The sequence below is a fragment of the Elephantulus edwardii genome, unplaced genomic scaffold (assembly GCF_000299155.1).
Source record: "Elephantulus edwardii isolate Elephantulus edwardi_28Jun2011 unplaced genomic scaffold, EleEdw1.0 scaffold00049, whole genome shotgun sequence".
In the NCBI taxonomy this organism is placed as follows: domain Eukaryota; kingdom Metazoa; phylum Chordata; class Mammalia; order Macroscelidea; family Macroscelididae; genus Elephantulus; species Elephantulus edwardii.
Genome location: NW_006399799.1, coordinates 16,109,211 through 16,130,748, shown reverse-complemented (window position 1 = coordinate 16,130,748; position 21,538 = coordinate 16,109,211). Strand labels below are relative to the sequence as shown.

The 21,538-nt window shown below is 42.1% G+C and overlaps 1 protein-coding gene across 1 annotated transcript in view; it reads right to left on the bottom strand.

Annotated features, from left to right (window-relative positions):
• Positions 1-9,876: 9,876 nt before the first annotated feature.
• Positions 9,877-21,538, bottom strand: part of LOC102870654 — a 14,436-nt gene continuing 2,774 nt past the window's right edge. The window contains exons 2-6 of the mRNA XM_006886607.1: positions 15,484-15,628; positions 13,812-13,909; positions 12,315-12,458; positions 11,867-12,067; positions 9,877-10,013 (exon numbers count right to left, since the gene is read on the bottom strand). Coding sequence (XP_006886669.1) covers positions 9,877-10,013; positions 11,867-12,067; positions 12,315-12,458; positions 13,812-13,909; positions 15,484-15,628 — 725 coding nt within the window. The remainder of the gene's footprint in view (positions 10,014-11,866; positions 12,068-12,314; positions 12,459-13,811; positions 13,910-15,483; positions 15,629-21,538) is intronic.

Here is a 21,538-nt window from a genome sequence, read left to right as displayed (position 1 = left end):
ATTATTTGAGAAAAATCAGTGTTTTTGTGAAACTGTGTATCTTTACCAACAATAAAAAGAAAATGTTCATTTGTCCATCCTTTAGCTTGGGTAGAGGGTACCTAGCCACAGAGAGGGGAGCTAGAAAAAAGTAATAGGTAAAAGAAGTTGAGGTTAGCAGAAGGAATTGTTTCTCCTTCAGAAGAGTAAAGTGGTGGGGGTGGGGGAACACATAGCTGCTTCCAGTTTTCATTCTTCTTACAGCTAAAGCTCTGTAGATTCTGCTGATCCCAGTTTTCAGCCACAACAGATAAAAATATGTGGCTCCTGGCGGACCCAGGCTGAACCTTCTTCAACCATGAGGTCTCGCAGCACTTCTGAGGTTTTAGTGAGGTCCACATCGAGGAGGACATCGTGGTGACCAACAGTGGCATGGAGCTGCTGACCCATGTGCCTCGCACTAAGGAGGAAATTGAAGCCTGTGTGGCAGGCCAGGACAAGGCCTTCACCCCATTGTCTGACCCAAGATAGAGGGGCCAGGAGTGCCCTGCAAGACTGGGGCATGGCCTTGCATCTTTCCTTGAAGATGGCTGACCCGCCAGCTGCCGGGCTATCTCTCCAGGAGAGACACTGTGCCCAGAGGTCAGCGTCCAGCATTGACTTTTGGTCATACCAAATATCTGGTTTCCTGGGATGCTAAGCTTTTTTATTAATTTACACAAGATCACTTCCTTAATCAGTTATGTTGTTGTATGTCATCGAGTCAGAACCAACCCATAGTTGACCCTCTAGTGGATTTTTAGAGACAGCTAATCACACAGGAGGAAATTGCCCATCCTTCTGCAGAGCAGCTGGTGGATTCAAACAGCATGCCTTCAGAACTGCAGCACAGATTCTTGCCACTAGGCCACCTATATTTTAAATGCTAATGGAAAATAATTCTGTTCCTTGCTGGTCCGAGGGCCCCATAGGCCTGTGGGCATCAAGGTCAGTTGGTGTAACTAGTCCACAGAAATAATGTTCTTTATTCACTTTGATAAGTTAGCAACAACTGGAGCCTTAAAAGCTTTCATGTAGCCATCTAAAGTACAACTATAGACCTCTCCCTCTCCAGAACTAAGAAGAGGAGAGAAAAGCGAAGATGCATAGAAATAGTCCAAAGGACTGATGTGCCACATAAACCTCAACTACCATAGCCCTGAGACCAGAAGAACTAGATGGTGCCCAACTACCACTTCTGAGCACTCTAAAAGGGAACACAGTAGAATTTTCTTGACACAGAGAAAAATGTAGACCAAAACTCAAAATCCTAAAAATGGCTGGTCGGGTTGAACACCCTGAGACCATGGCCGTATTCACCCTTCAAACCTGGAACTAACTCGTCCCTGTGGCTCAACTTTCATTCAAAGAATAGGCAGGCCAACTATACAAGGTCACAATGGATCCTTTACACATGGATAAAGCTCGGAAGGGAGGAATATATAGGGCATGGATTCATGGACAAGAGAATCACAGGAAATGGGAAGAGTGAAGTTATATTGTAGGTTGTGCTATATACCCTCAAGTCTGAACCAACTCATAACTGAGCCTGTAGGCAGTAAACTGTACAGAAGGAGATTGCCCATCTTTCATCAGAGAAGCAGTTGTTAGGTTCAAACTGCGTGCCTTTACTACGTAGGCAGCACAACTCTTTACCACTGAGCCATCAACCTCCCTGCAATGTGGCTACTGTAATTATTATCATAAAAAAAGATACATTGATTGGGTGAATAGAAATACTATTTGCTTTGTAATTTTCATTCAAATCAGAAAGAAAATAATCCTATTCTCAGTATTTTTTTTAACTGAAGAACAAATTCAAACCTCGAGTCGCTATAATCAAGGATGCTTTAGGCAGAGTACTAAATGATCCAGGAGGTACCAAAAGAAGATGGAAAGAATATACTGAGTCATTGTATCGAAAGGAATTGGCAGACACAGGAGAATTTCATGAAACAACATATGAGCAAGAGCCTATGGTGATGAAGGAAGAAGTTCAAGCTGCTTTGAAAGAAATAGTGAAAAATAAGGCCCAGGAATAGATGGTATACCAATTGACATATTTTAGCTAACAGATGCTGCCCTGGACGTGCTCACCAAGTTGTGTCAAGAAATCTGGAGAACAACTACTTGGCCAACTGACTGGAAGAGATCTATATTTGTTCCCATCCCAAAGAAAGGCAAACCAACAGAGTGTGGAAACTATAGAACAATATCGTTGATTTCACATGCAAGCAAGATTCTGCTGAAGATTATCCAAAAACGGCTGTAACAGCACATCAGCAGAGAACTGCCAGAAGTCCAGGCTGGGTTTAGAAGGGGTTGTGGTACCAGGGATATTGTAGCTAATGTCGGATGGATATTGGCTGAAAGCAGGGAGTACCAGAGGAATGTCTATCTGTGCTTCAGTGATTATGCAGAGGCGTTTGACTGTGTGGACCATAATAAACTGTGGCTGACTCTGAGAAGAATGGGAATCCCAGAACACTTGATCGTGCTAATGTGAAACTTATACTTGGACCAAGAGGCAGTCGTCAGAACAGAGCAAGGAAACACTGTATGGTTCAAAATTGGGAAGGGCGTATGCCAGGGATGTGTCCTGTCTCCATACCTTTTCAACCTGTATGCAGAACAGATCATCCAGGAGGCTGGGCTCTATGAGGAGAAATGCGGCATCAGGATTGGTGGAAGATCTATCAACATCTGTGTTATGCAGATGACACAACCCTGCTTGCTGAAACTGAGGAGGACCTGAAGCGCTTACTGCTGAGGGTCAGGGACTGCAGCTTTCAATATGGATTGAGGCTCACTGTCAAGAAGACAACGATTCTCACCACTGGACCAATCGGTAGCATCAGGATGGATGGTGAAGAGAATGAGATTGTTAACAACTTTAGTCTGCTTGGCTCCACAATCAACACTCTTGGCACCAGCAGCCAGGAAATTGAAAGACATTTTGCCATGGAAAAGTCTGCTGTTAGGGACCTCTCTAAAGTACTCAAGAGCAATGGTATGTCTCTGGAGACTAAGGTGCGCCTAATACAGGCCATGGTCTTTGCAATCACTTGTTATGCGTCAGAGAGCTAGGCAATGACCAGGGAGGACAGAAGGAGAATTGATGCTTTTGAGCTTTGGTGTTGGAGAAGAGTGCTGAGGGTGCCATGGACTGGTAATAAAACAAACAGATTCATCCTAGAGAGGGTTAAATCTGGTTGCTCCTTGGAGGCAAGGATTCTGAGACTTCGTCTGACATACTTTGGACATGTAAGGAGAGACTGGTCCTTGGAGAGGGACATCATGCTTGGGAGGGTGGAGGGCAGGCACAGGAGGGAAAGGCCCTCTGGGAGATGGATTGATTCGATGACTGGGGCAATTGGGATGAGTGTGTTGTAGACAGATTGGCACAGGACAGAGCAGAGTTTAGAGCTGTTGTACATAGGGTCACTATGAGTCACAAGCGACTAGAAGGCACATAACAACAACAACATGTACCAAGGAGTCAGAATCAACTCATGCTGACCCTCTGGCGGATTTTCAGAGGCAGTTAATCACTCGGGAGGAGATTGCCCATCCTTCTCCTGATGAACAACTGGTGGCCTCAAACCTTGTGCCTTCGGGATTGTTGCACAGCTTCTTGCCACTAGGCCACCAGTTCGCAGTAACAGCTAAAATATCTTCCTGTCATTTCTATTCCTTTTCTTAGAAACTATGCATTTCCAATGTGGTGGGTTTTTTGTTGTTGGTGGTGGTTTTTTAAATGAATTTCAATGAACATTTACAGAGATTTTGGTTTTCCACTGACAATGTGTTTTTTAAACTCCATATTATAATCAAGGAAAATCTTGACCCAGATTATCTTTGTAAGTGAAAATAAGGCTTTATAGCGCCCTGTCAACTTTTAATTGAATGAGCTTTTTCTGTTTTATTTTGGAGGGAGCTCTGGAGGCTGAGTGGGTGAGGAGTTGTCCTGCCAACCCAAAGTCAGAGAGCCCAGATCCACCAGCTGTTCCTTTGGGAGAAAGATGGACCATCTCTTCCCATTCCGTTTAGAGCCTTTGAAAACCTGCGGAGAGTCAACTGTAAGTCTGACTCAATGGCAATGAGTTTTTTTAGGAGATTGGCAGAAGCTTGCCCTAAAAGCTTAAGGAAATATGAGAGTAGGTAAAAAAAGAATAATTTTTAAAGCCAAATGGCCTAGGGCCAAGTACCAGTTCTACTTTGGAAAAGCTATTAACTTCTCTAAGACTGACTTTCTCATCTATATAATGGAATGATGCCTTCCTCTCAGGATCATTGCAGAGAATGACACAGGATATAATGTTGCGTTAGATCATCAGCAAGTGTTACTTCCCTTCTCAACTACTTTTCAGATTCTTCTGTGTAAAATGTTTTAAGTTTCAAAAATGAAGTAATAATGGAGCTGGAAATGGCTATTTTCACAGCTGGTACCCAGAACATCTCAAACTACCCCCACATCCTCTGTCTCCCTACCAAGCACTGGTAAGTGTCTTCATTAGTTGGGAAGTATTGTCTTAGTCTTGGGTACATGTTGTAGAAAGGGCTCCAGTTGGTCAGAGATTTTCAAACTTCAGATGGTTGTGAAATCAGATGATTGGATCATGAGTCATGATCAGCTTTTATTTTTAATGAAAGAATAGATTAGGAAATATGTGGTAAGGATATTTCACGAAGTTATTGTTTTAATCTAAAATACATTTATGGCTGTGTATCCTGAGTTTGATGTAAAAATTATTTTTTACTGTGACTTGTGGCAAAAAAAAAAAATATGTTGGGGATACAAGAAAATTCCTGAGCCAAGATTGGAATGGCTTATCTTATTCATGTTTTAAAGAAAAGCTTTCCATCACCTACCTGTGGGAAAGACTGGGTCAGTCTTCCAGAGCTCACAGTGTCCATAACTGCAGTATTGAATGCTGAGGCTTATGTAAACTTAATCAGTGAAAAATAGCAACACACCATTTTTGTATACCTGTCTGAAATACCCTCACCTGGAAATTATCCCATCCCAATTTCTCAGCAGTAAGAGATCTTTTTTGAAGCCCTGAATCAAAACATTCTAGTGAGAGTTGTGACTTTGTAAGTCAGGCTGCCAGGGTTTGACTGGAGTCCCCCACTTAACTAATTGTGTGAACTCTGACCAACTTCAAATCTCCCTAAGTCTGTGTTCTCAAACTTTTTGGTCTCATTACTTATACACACTTAAAATAATTGAGGACTGCAGTTATGCTTATGTTTATTATGCCTATCAACTTTGCTTGTGTTAAGTTTTGTTTATAATTGTTAATTTGTTAAAAAGAACAAAAAACCGCTAATAAGTTAACAAATAATTTTTTTATTATTTTCCATATAAAGAATCATTAAGTGAGAAGCATAACTTTGTTTCACCTTTTTGCAAATATCATTCATATCTGGCTTAACAAAATATAGCGGGATACTCAATCTGCTTCTGGCTTCTCATTGTATTAATTAAAGAAAATGTAGCCTCATGCTAATAGGTAATTGGGGAAGAGGAGGATTTTAACATTCAGGCAGTTGTAAATACTTTTCTTTGAACCTCCACAAAAATTCAGCAAGTGGAAGCCTCCTTCAGGTTAACTGTAACATGTCCTCTAATGCAATGTCAAATAACTTTTTGTACTCTTATACGAAAATCTGTTTTAATGAAAATTATCCTTTGAATATTATCTTGTGAGTCCATCTTAATTTATTACTTTTGTAATATCATTCATTGGTGATTTAGAAATATTACTACAATGATCTTCCAAATAACACATTTAGCATTATCATTTCAGAAGTATACATTAATTAATAATCTCACCAATCTCATCACAAAAGTCTTCGGAAGCTGTCAAGCTCGTGGTAGTGAATACAAGTTTTCCAAATTTCTAATTTTCACTTGAAAGTTAAAATTTTATCTTTGGCAACAAAAGCTTTCATGAAATGATAGCTTCACTTTGCTCATCTTCAAGAAAATCAAATACCCAAGTTTTAAGCCATCCTAGTTTGTCTGTCTCTGGGATTGCAGCTTCTTGCCACTAGGCCACCAGAGCTCTCCAGAGAGTTGGACAATGACTAGGGAGGACAGAAGGAGAATTGATGCCTTTGAGCTGTGGTGCTGGAGAAGAGTATTGAATGTACCCTGGACTGCCAAGAAAACAAACAGATTCATCCTGGAGAGGGTTAAACCAGTCTGCTCCTTGGAGGCAAGGATTCTGGGGCTTCGTCTGACATACTTTGGATATGTTGTAAGGAGGGACAGGTCCTTGGAGAGGGACATCATGCTTGGGAGGGTGGAGGGACAGCGCAGGAGGGGAAGACCCTCTATGAGGTGGATTGATTCAGTGACTGGGGTAATCGAGATGGGTGTGTCAGAAGCAATGTGATTGGCACAGGATAGAGCAGGGTTTAGGACTGTTGTACATAGGGTCGCTATGAGTCACAAACAACTCGACAGCACATAACAACAACAACAACAACAACAACAAGTTTGTCTGTTATCCTATGCTGTTTGGGGGGGGGTGGGATACCAACCAAACAGCTAGTTTAGCTCAAATTCAAATGTTTTGCCTCAATTACTTTATTACTGTAACTTTAGTATCAGCAGAAGCACTTTCTGTGTTTTCTACTTCATGGCACAGAATGTTGAAAAAGGTATATACCATTCGATACCACTCGCCAAGCTGCTGGAAATTTTACTCACTATTGCTTTTTTTTTTTAGAACAAAGTTAAAGTCTTTTATTATGGGGTAAGTACTAGATGTTACTTAACAACAGCAATATATATTGCAAAACCTTGTCTTCCATTTTGGACTTTCATTGGCTCGAATTTGTATGACGGCTCTCTTGTTTTGGTTTAGGGTCATTGTGGAATGTTTGGGGTTTTTGGTGTTTTTTTTTAAAATTTTGTTTTGTTTTTGTTGTTTCTTTTTTTCTGTTTGAGGGGTTGTTTTTGTTGTTGTTGTTATAATTTTTTTAAATTATTATTAAATTTTATTAGTTTTAATGATCACTATTGCTTTTCTATCATAATGTTTACATAATGGCATTTTCATTACTATTTCATCACTATTACCTGAAAAGATGTTGACACTGAAAGGGTCTTAGGAACCTGAGGAGTTTCTCTATGAAGTGCCCTGGTGTGCTAACAGCACCTACTTCATTTGGCTGTTTAGGGGAATGAGAGAGTAAGGTGTAAGGAGCAGTTCCTACCACATTTGTTGTTGTTATGTGCCATCAAATTGCCTGGGACTCATGTGAAACCTAGACCTAGACCAAGAGGTGGTTTAAAATCAAGAAAGGTGTGAGTCAGGGCTATATCCTTTCTCTGTGCCTATTCACTCTCCATGCTGAACAAATCTTACTTTATGTTGTTGTTAGGTGCTGTCAAGTAGAGTACAACTCATAGTGACCCTACAGCCAACAGACTTGAACCCTGTCCCATTCTGTGCCATCCTCATCAACCCTGACATACTTGAGCTCATTGCTGCTTAAGAATAAATCCATCTTGTTTGAGGGTCTTCCTCTCCTCTGACCCTTCACCTTTCTAAGCATGATGTCCCTTTCCAAGGAATAATATGCTCAAGTATGTGGGATGAAGTTCTATAATCCTTGCCTCTGAGGAGCATTCTGGTCACTTCCTCAAGATATATTTGTTTGTTCTTTTTACAGTCCACCAGATAAATATTCAGTACTCTTTTCCAACACCACAACTCAAAGACATCAATTTTTCTTTTGTCATCCTTATTCCTTATTCCAGCTCTCAGAGGCATAGAAAATGATTGAAAAGACTATGGCCTGAATCAGGCACACCTTAGTCTTTAAACAGACATCATTGTTCGTATTTTGAAGATGTCCTTTACTGAAGACTTTCCCAGTGCAATATGTCTTTTGATTTCTTGACAGCTAAGGATGTTGATTATGGATCCAAATAAGATGAAATAGTGGACAATTTAAATCTTTTCTCCAACTATTATGATGCTTCCTCTCAGCCCACTAGTGAGATCAAATGTTAATTATGATTAATGTTATGCTAAATGTAAGTTATGTGTGGGGAGAATGAAAGGCTAGAGAGAAGAGAACCAATATTTATTTAACACATTTCACATGACATTCATTGTTTTATGTGTCATGTTATTTAAACCACAAAGTAACTCTGAAAGGAAGTAAATATTTCATTTTGCAGATACAGAAATGTGTTTAAAGAGATTAAGACTTTTACTCAAAGTCACAGGCTGAAAAAAAAAAGTAGCAGATTTCTTGACTTCCCTTCACCAGACACAAGGAGTGTACAGGTTATATAACAGGACCAGATGCTGACCTGGAGATAAATCTCCCAAGTTTAAGGGTCCATCCCAAGCTTAAGGATAGCACAAAACTAGAACTACTGCCTTCTGACTGAATTTAAATTTAAATGGTCTATTTTTAGTATCATCATTTTCTCACTTGTCCTAAGAGAAAGTTCAAGAAGAGCCAATCTATTTTCTAAAACATCTGATCATGAACATAAAGGTATTGAATGACTAGTGTTAGCATTCTGGAACCCCAGAGTCAGTACACAAGTGGGGCCTTACTTCGTATGCAAGAGACTACATATTATCCGTCTTAAATCCAGAGGCTCTCAGCTGGACTGTATCTATCCTGTTGCCATCGAGTTTCCTATGTCTTATAGCAACCCTATGTGCAACAGCTCTGAAGCCTACCCTGTCCTGAGCCGGTCTCACTGACGCCGACACACCAACCCCCAATGCCTTAGTTACTATATCAGTCCATCTCATCTGAGGCCTTCCTCTCCTGTGCTGTCCTTTCACCATTCTGAGCATAATGTCTTTCTCCAAGGACAGATCCCTTCTTGGCCATGTGCCCAAAGTATGTGAGACAGAGCTTCAAAATCCTAGCCTCCAAGGGAAAACTTGGTTTTACCCTCTCCAAGACAGACTTGTTTTCTTGGTGGTCCATGGTACATTCAAGATTCTTCTCCAGCATCACAACTTAAAGAGATCAATTCTTCTTCTGTCATCCTTAGTCATTGTCTAGTTATCTGATGCATGGCAAGTAATTGTGAAGACCATGGCCTAGTGTCACTGATATATTAAAATAAAAAAATCAAAAGAGGAAGACAATGAAGTATGGGTAATTATTGGTGCAAACAAACCACAGTTCACACTCCAAATGGGTTATTTCCCTTTGCAAACCAGACCTCTTAGGAGTAAGCCTGCTGTCACTCAAAATGGACATGGAAACTCTCGTTCAGAAATACATTTTCATCGTGCAAACTTAGGTTCAAGTTTTAGAAACAGGCATCCTGCTGCCAATGTGCCTAATCTCTAGATGAAGCAAAAGGCAGAAGTTATGAACTCTTAACCTACAGACTTTTAAGTAACAAAATTTACGCACATCTAAACTGAAACACTGAAGGGCACCTATTAGCTCTGTTCCACAGAACTAGAATCTAAAAGTTTAAGACACACTTTAGTAGCCCCATTCATTGTCAGAACAGCAGAACTGTGGGCCTTACCAATTCCAAAGAGTTTCATTCCTTTCCAAACTTAAGGCAAAAGGTTACCTAGCTACTAACAGAACTGGAACCCAAATCTGGCTAAAATTTAGCTTGGAAAAATTTTTGTCCTATATGGCAACCATTACTGCCCTAAGGGATTCAGAACTCAGAAGACAGAGGGGGACGGGTAAATGGAGTCTACTGGCCTTACCATGAGTGACTCTGGCTCAGAGCACATGCACATCACAGGAACAAAGAAAGAGTTAGTAAGAAAGCAACAAAGCTTAGCCCAGCACGCCGGCACAAACCCCTCGGAGGCCAGAGGAAGTTGATGGAGCTGTTTAGTTTTCGCAGTGCTGCGGCCTAACACAGGCTTTCTTTCCCCACAGAGATTCTGGAAAGAAGATGTAGGAGATGGACCACATCAGGCAATATAAAGGAGTCAGAGAGAATGGAGACAAAACCAGCATGATGATACCTGGAAGAAGAAGACATGCAAACACTCAATTTTTAGGAAACTTTCTTAATGTGCATTTTCCATCCTCCCCACATTGTTCCATATTATTCCTTCCCCCTTCCACTTCCTTTTTAACTGACAGTGCCCAGGACACAAAAGCAAATGAGACATGAGTCTTTAAATAAGCTCTGATTAAAATGGTTAAAGTGCTCACTGTTAAAAAGTTAGTGGTTAAAGTCCCTCCAGAAGTACCTTGGAAGAAAGGTCTGGTAATTTACTTCTGAAAATCAACCATTGCAAACTCTGTGGACATAATTGTACTCTGATATACACAGTGTTGCCATAATTGAATAATCTCAATGCTAACTGGCTGGCAAGTAAATAGTTAAAATCTAATCTCAGTTTCTACTTAGTTGTAAAACTTGACTCAGAAATCAGTGCTAATAAAAAAATAAGTTGGAATTGTCTAGACCCCTTTACTAGGAGGGAAAAACCCCAAATAACCCACCTCCCCAATTGTTTTGAGTTTAACGTGTGTTAAAAGCTATCTGATATCATCTGTTACACAATAGAGTTAACATGAGAGGCCTGAGACTGCAATCCTTAAAAAGACCTGTGTGGCCCTTGCTGGAAACCAGCCACTTGCATGGTAAACAATTCTCTACAATAATACCAAATTTTTCATAACTGATAAAAGTAGCTCACTGGGCCTAGACTGTACCAACACAGTAGTGTATGCTAGACCTGATTTCATTGTGGGAGTCTAGGAATTCCACACATGCTAGATGGAGGGTGTCTGTGTGAACTGTCCTCAGTGAAAGCCTGTAGGAGCCTTGGGTGTCTGGTGAGCTTCCCTGGTAGACAACACCTCACAATCCAGTGCTGGAGGAATTACACTCACTCTCTCTGGCTTCCCTGGAAGAGGTCATTTGAAAGCACATGTCCAGTTTCCTCTGAACTTTGTCCCCATGATCCTTTGGTAGTTCTGCTGTGTACTCTGCCTCTGCCATTCATCTTAGCCATGAGAACAACTGTATGCTAAGTCCTGTGAATCCTCCCACCAAATTACCACAACTGGAGTCGGAGGACACTACACACAAACTAAGCTGGTTTCCTCACCAAAAGACAAAAGGGCATCACCATTTAGAGATTATCTTGTGCCACATATTCTGCTAGTTATTTGACATGTATTATTTGATCTTTTCATTTACATTTCATGGCAGTTGTGTGATTTAGATTATCCAGATATTTTTCAGATGAGGAAACAGGGGATGTAATCTGCACAAGTTCCATGCTTCAGACACATGTGTCTTCTTGGCTCTTATAAACAAAACAGTTGCATTCCCTCAAAGAGCTCACAAAAGGTGGGGGAGTATGGACCCAGAGTGTTTCCATCAGAACAACTCTTCACAAATATCTATTATTAATGATCATATATGATTGACACAGTTCTAGAAACTAGGGATTACAGTATGGATTAGAGAGTCCTTTTCCCTCACAAAACTTCTATGATGGACTTAGTGTTTATAGACAGTAAGATCTGATGTTGTTGTTGTTGTGTACCACAGAGTTGGAACCAATGCATAGTTGACCCTCCAGCAGGTTTTCAGAGGCAGTTAATCACATGGGAGGAGATTGCCCATCTGTCTCCCACGAAGCATCTGGTGGATTCGAACTGCATGCCTTCAAAATTGCAGTACAATTTCTTGCCACTAGGCCACCAGAGTTAGTACTATATATTTTGTCAGATGATAATAAAGTCAACGTAAGTAGAGTTAGGGAGCAGTAGTGTTGGAGTGAGGCATGAGGTGGTGCTGATGGCGATTATAGTAAACCCACCACTGGTAACATTTGAGAGCAGTATTTTCACTCACCCCCTAAGTAAACCATTTTTTTCCAGTTTTCAGACTCCAAGATTTCTTCATGGGGATAGTAGGTTTGGTCTATCATGAACAGAACCATGAGCAAGGCCACACAGCAAAGAATGAATGTGTTGCCTTTGGTCAGAAGGGAAGTGGATGCCAAAACACAAGACGCGTAGGCACTGGGTAGACCTTTATATATGAAGGGAACTCCTGCCAGGGAAACATTCAGAAGAATTAGCCACTTTTAAAATAAAACAACAAATCAAACATGTTGCTGTGCTCTGCAGCTACATGTGGTACAGAGTAGAAATCAGCCCATGGGACAGGGAAGAAGGTAGGAAGAGGGGTCCCAAAAAGGAAAGAGGAGTCAGCCTCTGCACCCCAGCTTCTGGCATCCAACACTCCCCCACCTTGGGTTCCCTGCCCTCAGCCCCCAGGCTGCCAGGGCTGCACTCACCAGTTGTAAAAAAGCACAGGCGGAAAGAAGTGGTTAACACATACATGATGGCCAGGAGCCCACTGAGTGGCCCTTCCATACCGAGGAGCAGGGCGGAGGCCAGGCCAAACGTGGTGAAGACAGCAAAGTCGTTCAGTTCGGCTCCTGCTCCAGAAGGCCCAAGGTTAGAAAATACCTCACACTTCACCTCCTATGCTAGGGATGGCGGGGCTGGAGCAGTGAGGGGAACAAGGCAGGTTCCAAGGTTCAAATAACAACAGCTGTTTACCCGTCTCAAATGTAACTCACCACACAGACAAGCCTTTCCCTCTTTCTATCATATTATCCTATTTCTTACCATGAAAGGATTGGCTCAAAACTATTAATAAATCAACTATGAACACCACCCTCCTTTTTGTTGTTTGGGGTCTTTTCTAAAATAAAATCTAACAACAATACATTCTTCCTGTTTTTATGTGCACTTGCGACTCATAGCGATCCTATGTACAACAGCTCTGAAACCTGCTCTATCCTGTGCCAACTTTACTGTCTCTGACACACCTACCCTCATTACCCCAGTCACTGTATCAATCCACCTCATTGATGGTCTCTTTCCCCATCCCTCCCACCCTTCCGAGCATAATGACCCTCTCCAAGGATCAGTCCCTCCTTGTAACATACCCAAAAGATGTCAAACAAAGCCTCAGAACCCTTGCCTCCAAGGAGCAGACTGACTTCATCCTCTCCAGGAGGAACCTGTTTGTTCTCTTAGCAGTCCATGGCATATTCAATAGTCTTCTCCAGCACCACGGCTCAAAGGCATCAATTCTCTCACCCTGAGTCATTGTCCAGTACACCACCACAGAAATATTTAAACACAGTTGCTCTCTTCAGGGGCTCTAGTGGCATCCTCAGTGCTGCAGTCCAAGGGCTTGTGTTTGGAATCCACCAGAGTAGGATGGGCAATCACCTTCCATGTGTTTTACCACCTCAGAAAACCCACTGGGGAGTCATCTATGGGTCGGTTCCAACAAGTGACCTCCTCAGTAGGGAGTTGTGCTGCCAGCCCAGAGGCAAACAGTTCAAATCCACCAAATGCTCCTCAGTGGGAAGATAGACAATCACCTCTCATGTGTTTTACAGCTTCTGTAAAAGTTGCTGGGAGGTCAGCTATGAGTTGATTCTGACTCAAAAGCAATGAGGGTTGGGCTTCTGTTGAGCTGTCTTTAGAGTAAGTTTCCCATCTTTCTACTCCCTAGCCATTCTGACCTCCCTTCAGCCAGCACCAGGGTCAGCTTTGAGCAGAGAAGCAAAGCAGATAAGGAGGCATAAGAGCCAGGACAGGAACTGGTCTAAGATCATGAGGCGAAACAGCAGAGGAGCTAGATCTAGACTGAGGGTTGATCTTCCTAACTCCTGCTGCCCTCAAAGTCATGTGACAGCAGTGATATTGAAGAATGGAGCTGCCTTGAGACGGATGCTCCAGGGGCAGGGACAGGGCCTGAAGCCTGGACTTACCTAGTTTGGAGCAGGGATTAAGGTGCCTGGTCATTGTCCCGATGGCCAGGTCTAACAGGAAGCTGATGAGGAGCAGCCAGGAGGCCCAGTGGGATTTCCTAGAATGCAGAGAGCCCCTTCAGGGCCATTAGTGGTCAAGCCCTTCACGTCAGCAATATGCTAACACTTCTTACCAACTTCAGACATTTGCTCACATCCACACAGGTCCCTGCACATCCTCCACACTTATACCCATTCTGACACACATACTGCCTTTCACACACACAACCTTTCACAAACACACCCTTCCGCATGCCTACACCCCTCCAACACTCTCAGCCCATAGCCTTGAAGGCATCCTGTCATAAACACACCCTTCCACATGCCTACACCCCTCCAACACTCTCAGCCCATAGCCTTGAAGGCATCCTGTGAACTCCTTAGGTGATCACTAAGGTGATTCTAGCTCTAAAGTCCAGGCATATTCCATGGGGCAGGGGGCCTGGGTCTGGTCCAGCCTCTGTCACCATCAGTGAATTTTCCCTCTAGGCTTCTGTTCTCCATATGTAAAATGGGGGACAAGGGCATGAAATGATTTATAAAGTTTCTTCCAGACCCCACTTTTGAGGATTCTTTGTCTTCGGTCAACCCTTGCACCCAGATCCCTCTTTGGTGGCTACCATAGTGTCAGGCAAACACCAGAAGGCCTCTTTCCGGCTCCACTCCCAGACTACCATTCAGTTCAGCAGAAGTATCCACAAAGCCAGACCCTAAACCCAACAGTCCCCAGACAACCACAGTGTTTAGACTCAGGCCTATAGATCTAAAGGAAAGTGAGGCTAAACTAACATACTGGACTCAGAACAATGAGATCAAACCTGCCCAGAAAAATATGCTAAACTAAGAAAAATACATTTTCCTGCCACAGACAGACACATTTCTAGCTGAAGGAGAGCTGAAATGCCATCAAGTCAAAGACCTGTTTTTAGGGATGAACATCAGATCCAGAGGGAAGGTACTAGCTGAGCTGCAGAAAACATTTAGGAGCATATAATTTGCATTTGAAGGGTTTGTCTCTAACGAGTTGATTTTGCAAAGACATTGAAATATTGACTCAATTTACAAGGATCTAACTCACAATTTTGGAGGACTAAGACTCATAGCAACCCTATGGGGAAAAAAGGCCTGAAGCTTTTCTATAATTATCATCATTTATCAAAGTTCATAGAGTCTCCAGAGGCATGTTGTTTAGGAAGTGGATGCCACTTATATATAAGATTTTGTAGAACATGCTCATTTCACATATCCTGCCAAGACCACCTGCTAATTTAAGATTCAGAAAATATGAATAGTTGCCTACCTTACAAAAGAGTTGAAGCCAATGAAACAGAAATTCTTTATTTTCTCATAAAAACTATTCTCAACTGTTAGAACTGAAAAGACTTATAGAAATCATCAGTAAGCCCTTCATTTTCTGTCAGTCCTTCATTTTAGAGAAACCAAGGCCTAAGAAGCTGATATGACTGAACCAAGGTCACATATCAGGTTAGCGGTAGAACTGAGGCAAGGTTCAAGACCCCTTGACTCCCAACCCAGTGAGCTTTCCCATGACCCCCTTGGCTTAAGTGCCTGACTCTCTAATCCCCCCATCCTTCCTCATGCCACTGGCTCCAGCCTGTTGGGCCCCTGCTACCTGTAGAAGCTGCAGAAGATGGAGAAGATCCCCAGGACCATATTGACAAGGGACAAGGCATTGGCGATATCTTTGCAGGAAGATTCATCCAGCTGGTAGCATCTCTGGACATGGGCAAGAAAGAAGTTGGTGGAATGATTCAGACCTGGGGCCCAGGGAAGAGGTCAAGGGATTCCCAACTTCAAGTAATCCCAAAAGCATTGCCCAGGGGACCTAATAGCTCCCTTTCTTTCAAACTTCACCACAGAGCTTAGACCTTTCAAGACTCTCTTTAACCTACTGGACTATGGTGGGCAGGAGGTAGATGGAGAGATCCAGACCCAGGAAGTGGAAACAAAGTGACTGAGGTCTGGTGAAAGCTCAGTAGCAAAGTAGGTGACACAACACAACCAGTTTCCACTTCTTCTCTGTCTGTACCCCTTGTCCCATGGAACAGACCTCCCCCCAGCCCTATGTGGACATAAGGGGCAAATGATAGCTAGTTCTGGGTTCTTCTACATCTGAGAGATGAGCTCTTTGTTACAGACTAAGAACAGAGTGGAGAAAGAAGTAGTCAGGTAGTCACTTTCTCCTACAGTCTGAACTCTCTACTTGAGGAGTAACTGAAGTCTCCTAGGATCCTGGCCCTTCCAGACACCTCTATTTTGGCTACTAACATAGAAGGGTCTGAGATAGTCAACACAGAGTGGTCTGGGACCTCAGCTGAGATTCCCCAGGGTCCTGGCCCTGCCAGGCCCCAATTAGGACAGTAGGTCAGCCCCCAACAAGGGAAACATGTAAGTTTTTCAAATGAGCATGCACAGTGTTCAAGAGTTCACAAGCCACTTCTGTATTCTGTCTTCTGACCAAATGGCCTTGGGAGGTGGTGCTGTATCTGTCCGCATTTTATGAGTAAGGAAACTGAGGTCCAGGAAAATGGGAGATCCTCGTTCAAAGACCTACACAAGGTGAGTTAGTCCAAAGCCAGTCTCTTAATTTTAAATATGATGTCTCTTCTTCTGTAAGCCTAGATATCGGCAGGTGTGGGTGTGTAGCCAGGAGCAGGGGGATAACAGCTATTGTTTCTACCCTTCCAAGCATCATGTCCCTCTCCAAGGAATAGCCGCTTCCTAGCAACAGACCCTAACTATGTGAGGTAAAGCTTTAACACCTTTGTCTCCAAAGAGTACTCTGGCTGCACTTACTCGAAGACATAATTGTTTGTTCTTTTGACCATCCATGGGATTTTCAGTGCTCTTCTCCAACACCACAGGTCAAAGGCATCAATTCATCTTCTGTCATCCTTTATTCACTGCCCAGCTCTCACATGCATAGCAAATGATTGGAAAGACCATGGCCAGAATTGGATGCATCTTAGTTGTCAAACTGACATTATTAGTCCTCAATAATTTGGAGAGGTCCTTGATTGAAGATTTTCCCTGTACAATGTGTCTTCTGATTTCATGATGGCTGGTACCGAGAGTGTTGATTATGGATCTAAGTCAGATGAGGTTGTTGACAATTTCAATCTTTTCTCCATTTATCATAATGTTGCTTATTGGTCCCGTGGTAAGAATTTTTGTCTTCTTGACATTGAGATTTAATCCATATTTAAGGCTCTGCTACAAGTGTTCCAAGTCTTCCTCACTTTTAGCTAGCAAAGTTGTATCATCTGCATAAAACAGATTATTGATGAATCTTCATCTGATCTTCATGCCACATTCTTCTTCATAGAGTCTAGCTTCTTGAATTATTTGCTCAGCATATAGATTAAATAGGTATGGAGAGCAAATACAACCTCGGTACACTCCCTTCTTCATTTTAAACTATTCAAAATCAGCAAGGGAGTCCATCAAGGATGTGTCCTGTCTCCATACCTTTTCAATTTATATGCAAAACAGAAAATTGAAGAGGCTGGGCTTTATGAGGAGGAATGTGGTATCAAGATTGGAGGAAGACTCATAACCTACTTTATGCAGATGACACAACTTTGCTTGCTGAAACTGAGGAGGACCTTAAGTGTTTTCTGCAGAAGGTCAAGAACTATAGTCTTTTATATAGATTGAAACTCAGCATCAAGATGACAAAGATTCTCACCACTGGGCCAACTGGCAGCATCATGATAGAGAAGAGATTGAGGTTGTTAACAGTTACAGCTTGTTCGGCTCCACAATCAACACCAGCAGTCAGGAAATCAAAAGACAAATTGCATTAGGTAAATCTGCTGTCAAGAATCTTTCCAGAGTGAGAAGCAACAATGTCAATCTTGAGACTAAGGTGCACCTAATCCAGTCCATGGTCTTCACAATTACTTGCCATGTATCAGAGAGCTGGACAATGACTAAGGATAATAGAAGAATTGATGCCTTTGAGTTGTGGAGCTGGAGAAGAGTCTTGAACATACCATGGACTGCCAAGAAAACAAATAGGTCTTGGAGAAAGTGAAACCAAGTTTCTCTTGGAGACTAGGATTTCGAAGCTCTGTCTCACATACTTTGGGCATGTGGCCAGGAAGAATTGATCCTTAGAGAAGTACATTGTGCTCAGAAGGGTGGAGGGACAGCACAACGGAGGAAGATCCTGAATGAGATGGATTGATACAGTAACTGGGACAACGGGAGTAGGTATATCAGAATCAGTAAGACTGGCTCAGGGCAGGGCAGGCTTCAGAGCTATTGTACATAGGGTTGCTATGAGTCAAAGGCAACTTGACGGCACATAACAACAACAACCATGTTCTCTTGCTCTGTTTGCACAATAGCCTCTTGGTCTGGGTATAGGTTTCGTATGAGCACAATTAAGTGCTCTGGGATTCTCATTCTTCTCAATGTTAGCCATAGCTTATTATGATCCACACAAATGCCTTTGCTTAGTCAATAAAGTATAAATAGACATTCTTCTGGTATTCTTTATTTTTAGCCAGGATTAACTTGACATCAGCAATGCTATCCCTGTTTGATAGGCTCCTCTAAATCCTGTTTGAACTTCTGTTCCCAATGTACCATTCTAATCATTTCTGAGTGATCTTCAGCAGTATTTTGCTTGCATGTGATATTAATGATACTGTTTGATAATTTCCATATTCTGTTGGATCACCTTTCTTGGAAGTGGGAACAAATATAAACCTCTTACAATCTGTTGGTCAGACAACTGTGTTCCAAATTTCTTGGCATAGACTAGTGAGTGCGTCGAGGGCTGAATCTGTTAGTCAAAATAAGTCAATTTGTATCCTATAGGTTCCTTGGGCCTTATTTTTTGCCAAGGCTTTCAGTGCCATTTCTACTTCTTCCTTCATTACCATTGGTTCCTGTGCATATGGTTGTTGTTGTTAGGTGCCATCGAGTCGTAGACGACTTATAGTGACCCTATGAACGAAAGGTCTGAGCACTGTTCATACATAGTTTCTGGAGGCAAGCCATTTCGGAAGTGGATGCCGCTCCTGCTTCCAGGCTTGTTTTAGTCGGGAAGCTCCAGCCAACACTGTCCACCATTACCACAATTGGCACATCACTGTCACAGTGTTCAGCATCACAGCAACCATGAGTTACCTCTGTACAGCAACACATAGATCAGTGCTATACCACCTAGAAGAATGTTTGACAGGAAAACAATTTGAACCCGGCCGAGGGCCGCAGATTAAAATCACCCACCTTCGGCTTGGTAGCATAACTTTCTTTCCACTAGGTCACCGTAGCTCTCTCTCATGCATATGGTTCTTCCTGAAATTTTTCAGTGTCAATCAGTTCCTTTTGGTACAGTGACTCTGTGTATTCCCTCCATATTCTTTTGATGCTTCCTGGGTCATTCAATATATTGTCCGCAGCATCTTTCAATATTGCAACTAAAGGCTTAAATTTGGTTTTCAGTTCTCTCAGCTTGAGAGATGCAGAGCGAGTTCTTTCCTCTTTATTCTCCAATTTTGGCTCTCTGTACATTCCATTATAATACTTCACTTTGTCTTTTCAGTTGCCCTCTGAAATCTTCTGATCAGCTCTTTTACTTCAGCATGTTTCCCCTTTGTTTTGGCTTCTCAACACTCCAGTGCAATTTTCAGAGTCTCTTCTGACATCCATTTCAATTTTTTCTTTCTCCTCTGACTCTATAATGACCTTTTACTCTCTTCATGGATAATATCCTTGATGTCATTCCACAATTTATCTGGTCTTTGATCATTGGTGTTCAATACTTCAAACTATTCTTCAGATTATTTTGAAATTCAGATGAAATAGATTCAAGATTACATTTTGGTTCTAATGGACTAGTTTTACTTTTTTTTTCAGTTCTATTCTCAAAGGTTGTTATTATTGTGGTTGTGTGCTGTTGAGTCACCTGTGACTCATAATAACCCTATGGACAATAGCTCTGAACCCTGCCCTATCCTGAGCCAATCTCATTGTCTCTAATACCCTAATCACATTATTTCAGTCATTGAGTCAATCCATCTCATCGAGGGTCTTCCTCTCCTTCATCTTTACAAGCACGATGTCCATTTCCCAAAGACTGGTCCCTCCTGGCCACATGCCCAAAGCAAGCAAGACAGAGCTTCAAAATCCTTGCTTCCAAAGTTAGTATCTTGTTTTCACTCTCTGATGGACAGACCTTTTTGTTCTCTTGGCACTCCATGTTCAATACACTTCTCAAACACCACAACTCAAAGGTGTCGACTCTTTAATCATCTTTAGTTATTGTTCAGCTCTCTGATATATAGCAAGCAATTGCGAAGACCATGGCCTAGATAAGACACATCTTAGTCTCCAGACTGACATCGTTGCTCTTCAGTAGTCTAGAGAGGTCCCTGACAGCAGATTTTCCCAATGCAATTCATCTTTTGCTGGTGCCAAGAGTGTTGATTGTGGAAATAAGCAAGCTGTAATTTTCAACAATCTCAATTTCTTCTCCATCTATCCAGATGCTGCCAACTGGCCCAGTGGTGACAATCTTTGTTTTCTTGAGCTTCAATCTATATTGAAGACTATAATCCTTGGCCTTCTACAGCAAATGCTTCAGGTCCTCCTCAGTTTCAACAAGTGAGGTTGTGTCATCTGCATAACACAGACATTGATAGGTCTTCCTCTAATTCTGATGCCACATTCCTCCTCATAGAGCCTAGCCTCTTGGATGATCTGTGCAACATATAGATTGTAAAGGTACGAAGACAGAATGCCTCCCTAATGTACACCTTTGCTGATTTTGAACTATGCAGTGTTTCCTTCCTTTGTTCTGACAATTGCCTCCTGGTGCAAGTATAGGTTTCGAATGAGAACAATTACGTGTTCTTAGATACCCATCTTTCTCAAGGTTAGCCACAGTTTGTTGTGATTCACATAGTCAAGGCCTCTGCATAGTCAATGAAACACACACATTCTTCTGGTACTCTACTGTTGTTGTTGTTGTTGTTGCTGTTAAGTGCCATCAAGTTGTAGATGACTCATAGCAATCCTATGAACAAAAGACCTGAACACTTGTAACTAACATAATTTCTTTAAGTTCATAGAGTTTCTGGAGCCAAGCTCTTTCAGAAGTGGATGCCACTCCTGCTTCCAAACCTGTTTTAATCTGGGAGCTCCACCAAACACTGTCCACCATGGGAAACCATTATCACATTTGATATATCAGTGTCACAGTGTTTAGCATCACAGTAAGCATGAGTTACCTCTGTACAAGCTATAATGTCCCTAGGGCCACAGCCTGTTACAAATTTAGTTTGCATATCTGCAGTTCTGTGTTGACATACTCGTTCCAGTCGTTTGTTTTTTTTTTTTAATAATCTTCAGCAGGATCTTGCTTCTGTGTGATATTGTTCAATAATTTCCACACTCTTTGGGCCACCTTTTTTGGAATGGGTAGATCTCTTCTAGTCAGTTAGCCAGGTGGTTACTCTCCAGATTTCTTGGCACAACCTGGTGAACACGTCCTGCTGAGCAGCATCTGTTTGCTGAAATATGTCAAGTGGCATTCTGTCAATTCCTGGGGTCTTGTTTTTTCCCCAATTCCTTCAGAGCAGTCTGAAGTCCATCCTTTATCACCATTGCCTTTTGGTCATATGTTGTTTCATTAAATTCTTCTGTGTCAGCCA